The sequence below is a fragment of the Terrapene carolina genome, unplaced genomic scaffold, assembly GCF_002925995.2.
Source record: "Terrapene carolina triunguis isolate 2854851 unplaced genomic scaffold, T_m_triunguis-2.0 Scaffold131, whole genome shotgun sequence".
Classification (NCBI taxonomy): Eukaryota; Metazoa; Chordata; order Testudines; family Emydidae; genus Terrapene; species Terrapene triunguis.
The window spans coordinates 377,799-387,128 of NW_020664482.1; the positions used below are offsets into that span (position 1 = coordinate 377,799).

The following is a 9,330-nucleotide window of genomic DNA, read 5'->3' on the forward strand; positions in this document are numbered from 1 at the left end:
CTGAGTTGGCACTCTCAGTTGGGTTCCGCCAGAACCACATCGTCACACTCCTCTCTTCCCAGTACACACAGAACACACACCAAGTCAGAGTCTGAAGCGCGGTTTCCACGCTCCATGCAGACCACACAGTGGGGGAACTCCAGCAGCAGCTGCTAGTCTCCACCACACACCCCTGGGAAATCCCAAAGCAGGGCTTTCTTCACAGAATTCCTCCTTTTCGGGGTCAGGCTGGGGCCAAGCTCACCAAGCACATTACCCCAGCCCTTCAGAGACTGCCCTGGATCCCAGTTTCCTTGTGGGTGCTGATACTGACTGACCTCCAAACCTCTAGTCATTCGGGTCCCAGCTCTCCAGGACATGCTACTTTCCATGCTCAGTTGTGGTAAAAGAGCATGACCTAGCAGCTCCTGGATTCCAAAGAGCAGCCTGTGGCCCTGAATCCAGCAGGACCAAAGTCAACTGCCCTTGGAAGTTCCCTGCACAGCCTCCTCCGCCCCCACCCCCGCGGTATTAGCATGGGTTGTCATTTCCTGGATGGGTTGTTTAACATTTGGTTTTCGTGTATTTATACAGCATGTTTTTACAGGTCAAAGAACTCACCCCCCATCAAAGGCAATTCCCATTTCACAGAGGTCTGGGGCTGCGCCTCTGCTCAGGACAGTCATTGTCGGCTGTACGGAATGCTACTCAGCAGCACCAGACACCACCTCCCCCGTGCCTGCACAGGCTTCCCCTCCCTCAGAAATACAGGCAGCCCTTACCATAGGCTCTCACAATGCACACCTCACTCTCTCTACATGGGCTCTCTCCCTAACCCAGGGCTGCGTAGACACCCCCTCCAATGGAGTTCCAATGTCTTGTCTGCAATGGGCCACTTTTCATGTGGCACCCAAATAGCTAGTTCCCTCATGGTGCCAGCTGGACATAAACCTGAAAGAGAACAACCCCCCGACTAGCACCTGCACCCACCACCACCAGCACAGGGCATCACCAGTGTGGCCCATCACCCACCTCATGACTGTCTTTGCTTGGTCCCAGCCCAAATATCCTGTTGTACAGGGAATCCAAAGAGTTGCTGAAGTCAGATCTCTCAAAGCTGTGACTGTCCAGAACTTCCAAAGTGTGCAGAACCCGGCCGATAGTGAATCCTGGAGCAGGACAGGGAAGGAAAGGGGAGTGTGCATAAGCAAGCATTTGGGCAATTGGTATCACAGACCTAGGAACACAGGAGGCAAAGCCCCAAATCTCTGCGAGCTCAGAGCACGGGAGACAGGAGACACAACCTGTGATTGCGCGTGGGCCTGATCCCCACAGAGCTCTGAGCCTGGGAAAGAGCGAGATTCATCTGCATTCTCCTCACTGTGGTCAAACGAGCAGAAATGTGGCCAAGAGACAAGCCAAAGAGAGGATGACTGGACATGGAGCTCCTTAGGGCACTGGTTCAGGCTAACACATCTGATGCTAGGGACAGGGAGAAGAGACTGCAGATCCTGCAGTAAGTTACCTGCAGTGGTTTCCTGGCACTTGTCAAATGACCAGCGGACCTCAACTGCCTGGCCACGCTCCTTTATCTGCTGCTCAATCTCACGGAGCTTCGCCCGAACCTAAAGGCAAAGGAATTCCATAAACACATGCGAGGGTGGCCAGAATAGACTTGCAGCACAAAGAGCTGCCAGCAGAACCCAGGGAATGCCAGCTGCCCTGCCTGAGGCACAAGGCAAGAGAGACGCCGCCCATCCCCAAGTGGGGCGCTGGATGCCTCAGGCACAAGGGAAGAGATTCTGCCCACCCCCCAGGTCCATGGGTGCCCTGCTTGCAGCACAAAGGGAGGAGAGGCCTCCTGCATCTCTCAGTGCCTCAGCTGCTCAGGCTCAGGAGTGGCAGGAGCACAGCCAGAGGTGCTGTTGCTTAATATGGAGAGATAAGCCTGAATGGACTGGGGTAGGTGCTAACGTCCTGGGCCCCCAACACTCCCTCCTTTGAAAGCTGCTCACCTGCTGGGTGAAGGCCGAGTTTCCCCCAGGCATGGGCAGGTTGGAGGGGGCAATAGGCAGATGGTCCAGTGGAGAGCCAGTCTTTATCCTGCTGTCAGTCAGGGAGTAATGCCAGACCAGAGCGCTTGGGCAGCACAGGATGATACTCTGCATCAGACAGCCAAAGCAGAAGCACTGAGCATCTCCAAGCCTGACTCCTGGGTCCGAGAGCACCCAGCAGGGCTGTTCCCAGACTGTACAGACACTCCCCAGCCTCAGCCTCACCACACCTATGAATAGGCTCCCATCTGAAAGAGCTTCGAGGCTGGAGAGCGTGCTGGGGTACAGAGGTGCCCTCTCTCCATGCAGGAAGCTACCCAGCATTTACTGCATTGGCTTACTTAGACTAGACACGTTTAGGTAGCCAAGGCCAAAACGCCATGTTGCCTTAGGCTAGTGAGAAGCTGGTGCATGCAGCTCATAAAGACCCACAATAACACTACGTGAATTTCCCCGGCTAGCCCGGCCATGGCAGTTACATTAATGACACAGAGAGGACTCACTAGCAAATAAATCAGAAGCGTGATGGGGGATGCGTGTAGCCCAAATCCTGGAGCCCCAGGGTTTCTTATTCACTGCTACACAGATTCCATAGTCAGACACCCCACATAATACAGGACAGAGCATTTCACCAAGGGATTCCCGCACCAAGCCCAGGACTTCAGTAGGTCTGATTCAGTAGGTCAACAAGCCTTGATATAAGAACTCCAAGTGATGGACAATCTACCACATCCCTAGCTAACTTGTTCCAATGGTTAATTTATGCCAGACTTGCAGTTTGAATTTATCAAGATGCAACTTCTAGTCATTGCATCTTGTTCTGCCTTTCTCTGCTAGATGAATGAGCCGTCTGCTATCAGAAATCTTCTCCGCATGCGGGTAGATACTGATAGACCATGATCAAGACACCTTTCTTTTAACATACTTTTCAGTACGCTAAAAAGTCTGACCTCCTTCAGTCACTCACTGCAAGGCAGGCTTTCCACTCTTCTAATCACTATGGCTTGTCTCTAAACCGCTTCCAGTTTTTCAACAACCTTTTTAAAGTGCGGGCACCAGAACAGGATACAGCATCCCAGTAATGGACTCACCAATGCTATAGAGAGAGGTAACACCACCTCCCTAGGCCTATATTAAGTCCTATCTTTAAGTCCTTTTCCAAGTCCTGCTTTCCAGAATAAAGTCCCCCATCCTTCAACTGTGACCTACATTCTGCATTCCCAGAGGCAAGACCTTGTATTTTGCCATAGTGAACTGCATATTGCGCCCAGGGACCATTCATCGTTATTTACCATCTCAACTAGTCTGTGTCATCAGCAAACTTTACCAGGAATGATCACTGATAAAAATATTAGAGAGTTTTGGGCCAACAATGGGTGCCTGTGGGATCCAACTAGAAACACTCTCTTGGTGATGATCCCCGCTCTACCAGCCAGCCAGTTTCTAGTAGGTACTGTGATGATTTTGCATCATACTAATATTTTAACCAGAATGTCTTCTGTTGACCCATCAGAGCTCCAGCCTCCTTCACCACTGATATTAACCCAGCAAAACCCTACCTGTAGAATGCAGCTGAGCCCAAATACCACCGGGCGGTGTTGGGGACAGAGCAGCAAGTCACTGAAGGGACTAGGGGGAGGATTTCCTGCAGCCGGTTGAGGGGCGGGTGTTGACGGGAGGGCAGCTCCCGTCTGTGCGGATAGGATGTGGGGCAGGTGCCCACCCGTGCCGTCCACCTGCATGGCAAGCCTGCGGGTACAGAAGTAGGCCAAGCGCCTGGACAGGTATGCAGACTGCACGAACTCTCCAGAGTACTGTGGGGAAGAAGGAAAAACCATCCCAGTTCCAAGCAACACTAGAGAAGTCCCCAGAGCCAATCCTGTGCAGTCGTGCCTCACGGATAGGGCCACAGCCTCGCCCAGAGCAAAGGCCTAAACAGCAGGGGAACCCTTGGGGAAAATGTCATCACAATGTTGCTTAAGCACCAGTGAGATTCACACAGCACCATGGGCAACATCTCCCTTGATCTCAATGCACCCAGTCCCTGCCTTCTCAGGAGCTTGGGGGTCTAGTGGAACCAGCCACGGGAGCAGAAGAGAAAAGCCACTTCTATTCAGTTCCATCCAATGAACACACTATTGCCATCAAGAGTCCAGCCGTTACAGGTAAGGCAGGGACAAGGAGCTGGAACAAAGCCCCTTGCAGTAGCAGAAAGCAGTGGGATAAGCAGCATTCCCTTCTGGTAGCTGGTGGCTAATATGGGGGGAAGGCACTCAGCTGGGAAAACACCCCAGGCTAGTGCAAGGCGGCTTGCGCTCCCCAGAGCCATGTTGGAGCAGGTAGTTCTCTCCTGAAGCTCACCCGCAGCAGCAGAGGTAAGAGCAGTTTCAACAATTCATCTTCTCCTGGCCGTATCTTCTCAAAGCATTCAAGCACCCAGGTAAGGAATTCGTGTCTGTCCAGCATCCCATCCTGGAGACAGACAGACAGAGTGAGAGGACCAAAGGAAGAGCATCCTGGAGCTATTCTACCCCTATTCCTCCTGCTGGGCCACCCAGGGGCTCAGAGATGGAATACATTCTGCAAAAACAAATTACTTCTGAGCCTTGAGTATCCCTTGCAAACCCCACCCCAGCCAGCAGCTCCCTTCAACACCTCACCTGGAACATGAACATAGCCAGTTTCTCATTATAGTCCCATTGTTTCAAAGCGTGCTCCACCTCCTGCGGCATGGGCCCAGATGGTGAACCACAACCCTGCCCAGAGAGCTGCCTATAGAACTCAGAAATCTTCTGCAGCTGCTCTGACAGGTACTTGGTGATGATCTGTGTCCACTCTGGAACGAAGAAGACAGTCATCAGTGAGTAGGTAAGCAGGAAGAGGAATGGGAGAGTCAAAGAGTTCCTGTGATGGAAGAAAAACCACAAGGAAAGAGATACACCTGTGGGTTCCAGGGAAAGGAGGAGAACAAGGGACATATTCTGAACTGCATTTTAAAGCAGGTCTTTAACACACAAAATACAGGACAGCAGTTCGCTAGGAAGGAAGATTCCTTAAACGCCTTTGTTGAAGATCTGGCAAGAGCAAAGGGATGGAGGGAAGCAGGAGGGGACAGGGTCAGGACAGCCTGATGTAGCATCCCCATTAGTGATCTGAGAGATGGGGTCAGCAACATGTTCAAGGCCTTGGTCTTAATCTTCAAAGCAATTAATAAAGTATGTCCCAGATACATTAAGCCCAAATTTCATTCCATGAACTGTCAAGATATTTTGGCTCCTCTGGGATGATTCAGATCACAAAGCCCAGGACAAGACAGGTGAGAGCTGGGAATAAAGCATGCTTGAAGGGGTTGAGCTGTGGAAAAAGCTTCCAGAGATCAGGAGATTAAATAAAACAAAACTCTGCAAACAAACATATTAATCAACCAACCCAATAAAATAAAAAAGCTAGAGTGTAGTCTTTGTCCCAGAAAGAGAGAGGAGCAGAGACTTCATGAAGTCCCTCTTGCTATTTCTTTTACGTGGTAAGTGCTCAGATAATATCCTGATGGGCAGCAGTATAAACCATAACAGACAGGCTTTCCCGTATGCTGCTAATTGGAAGGATCCTGGAATTCCACAGAAGCCGGAGCTATGATCCAAAGAGGCCCAGCGCGGCTGGAAACATGCAGGAAATAACAGAATGAGATTCTGCTGGGGAAATGCAGCTAATACATTTTGGGAGAAATAACCTTAAACCAATCTGTCTAGCTTGGCTAAGACACACCTAAGGGCAGACATTACAGTCCACAAATATATTAAAGGTGTAAACACCAAGGAGGGAATGGGGTTGTTCAGGGGAGGAACACACAGGGTGTAAGAAGGAGTCATGAGAGTGAACGGTGAAAGACTATCAGAAAATATTCGTTCTCAGGAAGATGTATTTGTCTGTTGTCCAAGGGAACAGGCTGAAGCCCCATTGCCTGGGATGTAACTAGAAGGATGAAAACAGCAGTCATGATCCAGTAGAAGGAAGCCTGTGCTGCCCCCTCCTGGCTAGAGAGATAAGGTGGGTGAAGTAATATATTTTATTGGGCCGACTTTTGTTGGTGAGCGAGACAAGCTTTTGAGCCAAAGAGAGCTCTTTTTCAGGTCACCTCACCCACCTTGTCTCTGTAACATCCTGGGACGCACCTGGCTACAACCACACTGCATATACCCTCCCGGCTAGGGCAGATGTGGCCAAATAGATCTTTTTCATCCTTAACGACTATTATTCTATCGAGGAGGTGCAAGCACAACAACAGGCAAGGAAAAGAAAACCTGGTAGGGAAAAGGCCAGGACTCCACTCAAGTCACTTACCGATAAAGGGATCAATGACGTGCCGTTTTTTCACCTTAGTTTCTGTGATGGCAGCATAGTAGGCGCAAGTCATTTTGATCAGCCAGGCTGCTCTCATCACTGGAACAGTGTATTTTGCCAAGTAACCAAAGACCTCCTCCTTCTTACTAAAGATGGGTACCTAGAACAGAACAGAAAAAGGGAAAAGCTAGCTTCTGAGGATCCAGAAAGGAATCACCCCAGAGTAACATCCACTATCACCCTTGTGCCTGGACAACCGTGCACAAACTAAGTATCACACAGCTTGCGCCATTCCATCAGGGCAGTTACAACATAAAGAACATTTTCCTGGGTCAGCAGGCAACAGTACCAGAGCTGAAGTGCAACACATGAGAAATGAAGCAGGAAACTGGGGAAAGGTACTGCAAAGAGGCAGGTCTGTCATAAACACAGTTCTTAAGGGAAGGGTGGATAACAAGTCAAGAAGTGTGTAAGTACAAAAGACACACTAACAACCTGTGAAAACTGACTTTTACCCACAGGGGCCCTGAACTCCAGGACCTGGCAAACCCTAGCCCAGAGGTAGTCAATAGGCAGACCATGGGCCAAATCCAGACCACCAGACGCTTTTGAATGGACCCCGAAATCTTTTTATTTACTTATTATCATTGTTGTTTTATTATTTTCTCTGGAATTTGGACCTTGATTATACCTGGACTAAGAAATTTAGACCTTGACAAAAAATAAATTGACTACCTCTGCTCTAGCCTCTACATTATACACTCTGCTGCTACAACGATAGGAACTAAGCTTCCCCACAACCACTGCCAGGCTCACAAGCCCCCTGTTTATAGCCCCACCTCTACAGAAGACAGAGCTTTCTTTCCTCATCCAGCCCTGGGAGAATTCATCATTCCAGCTCCACTATGGTAGCATCAAGGCCTAGCTCCTGGAGCACAAAAATGTAAATGCTCTTCTTAACCAGCTCTCCACCAGGCCAATACACAGAGCCCTTCCCTGTAAGAAGGCTGCCACAGACACAGGAGTGTGGGAAGTCATTCAGCTAGTTATCGCTAGACAATCTCACTACAATCTTTGAGAACTTGAAAACACCATAGCAGCATGAACTACCCTCATCTAAGCATGAGGCCAATAAAGGTAGGCAGCAGCAGTTCCCCTAAAAGCAATCGAAATTCAAATGAAACATTCAAGCTCTACATGCCATGAGACAAAGTTTAGCCTCGTCTCTGAATAACTGGGAATCTTAGCTCTACAGCTGTGGAGGACACAGGCAGCCCAAGATGAGTCCTGGACACACACACTGAGAACTATAACCAATCTGATGTGGAGAGAGAACAAACCTCTTCTAACCGCAAAACCTCCATTGCAGTCTTCAAAAATAGACAATACCCACAAAACCAGGTGAGGGAAGAGCTCAGACAGGACATGTTCTACCTTTCTTGGCAGCCTCACCTGCAACATACCTTTTTAGCCAGGTGAGTGAGGGGCTTAGTCCCAGACAGATCTGTGAACCAGTTGTTTATGGCACTCTGAGAGCGTGCTGTCACCAGCCAGAAGTTATCCTTCTGGTTCACCTGAGGTTTCCGTCTTCCCGTGTCAGGCAGCGTGTTGCAGCGCAGCTTCTCTGCAATAATGCTGCTAAAATTTGAACTAATCTGAAAAAGAGAAGAGGGTAAGAAGCCTCTCACAGAACTGGGTCCTGTGAGCTACACACTAACCCCTTGTTAGTCTCTGGGAGAGGCTTGGCTTTATTAATTAGTTACATACATTTGCTATTATCCCCAAAGTCTCATTAGCATGAACTTCCAAAACCCAATCACCAAAAACAGCCAATGGCTCCCTTTACTTCAATCAACAAGATGACTATCTGCAGCAGGACTGAGAATACCTCGATAAGGGAACTTCTGAATTGCAGCGCTAAAATAGCCTGGCTTTAGCACCGCTGGAATGAACGTCTCTAATTCCTTGGCAGAAGAACCCAACACTTGGCACTTCCTGATGGCCTTCCATCCGAGGATATCAGTGGGAGGGAGGCCTGGTGACCACTAACACATTGTACAGGAGGCCAAACTGAGGCACAGGCATCTCATGACTCCCAGCTTTGTGTTTGCACCAACAGAGAAGTCTGTCTTCCAAACATACAACTTCTTATCCACCACAGCAATGTCCCTGCATCAAGCCAATACTGATGTTCTAACCTCCTACTTAATTTGCAGCTCATGTATGAGCCAGTAATCTGTCAGGATGGGGCATCTAGGTACTAGTTATCAACAGCTGTGGATAAAGCTCTGCCACCACATCACACCGCATCACTGACACTGTGGGTCAGGAGCGGAGCAGCCTACTCTCCCACCAAGGTTGGGAACACAGCAGCCCACCACCACAAAGAAGGATAGACACTCCTAGAGCTTAGCCTTGGGAAGGTGATAGGCCAGATCATCACAAGAGTGTAAACCTGTCCACCCTAGAACTCCTATCCCAAAGACCCTGGCTGTGGGCCAAGATCTAGAACCACCACACTAATCATCACCAGTCTGGGTGCAGAAATCATTAAGAACAAGGCCTACCCCTGGGAACCCTAGTAAGAGGGACTCGATGCAGTGGGGCTTGGCCCTCAAAGCCCTGCAGGGATCTCACCTTAGCTGGATTAAAGTTGACATTTTTGGCAGTACCATGTTCATCTCCAGAGACTGCTGGCTGATTATTGAAACCCTGCTTCACATTTAAAGCGGTGAGCTCATCCTGTGCAAGAGAAGGAGTAAGGGAACGCTGCATGGCAGTGCAGCTCTACACAAGCCATGCAGCTCCCCTGGTAGCCCAGCCTGGAGACACGGGACTAAACAGTGAGAGAAAGGAGGTTATCCTCCCCTACTGGTCCCTGCCACAGCCCTCACTGAGGGAGGGCAACTTCCCAGCCTCATCCACTGATCTCCACAGGGACAGGACCCCTCAGCGA

At 49.8% G+C, this 9,330-nt stretch overlaps 1 protein-coding gene across 1 annotated transcript in view; it reads right to left on the reverse strand.

The window, feature by feature from the left end:
* The window catches only part of MED12 (mediator complex subunit 12), a 67,854-nt gene extending 58,741 nt beyond the window's left edge, over positions 1-9,113 (reverse strand). Inside the window, exons 1-9 of the mRNA XM_029911866.1 lie at positions 9,012-9,113; positions 7,838-8,029; positions 6,375-6,534; positions 4,694-4,869; positions 4,395-4,505; positions 3,593-3,847; positions 1,995-2,141; positions 1,505-1,604; positions 1,012-1,148 (exon numbers count right to left, since the gene is read on the reverse strand). Of these exons, the coding sequence (XP_029767726.1) occupies positions 1,012-1,148; positions 1,505-1,604; positions 1,995-2,141; positions 3,593-3,847; positions 4,395-4,505; positions 4,694-4,869; positions 6,375-6,471 (1,023 nt within the window). The 5' untranslated portion in view covers positions 6,472-6,534; positions 7,838-8,029; positions 9,012-9,113. The remainder of the gene's footprint in view (positions 1-1,011; positions 1,149-1,504; positions 1,605-1,994; positions 2,142-3,592; positions 3,848-4,394; positions 4,506-4,693; positions 4,870-6,374; positions 6,535-7,837; positions 8,030-9,011) is intronic.
* Positions 9,114-9,330: the final 217 nt, after the last annotated feature.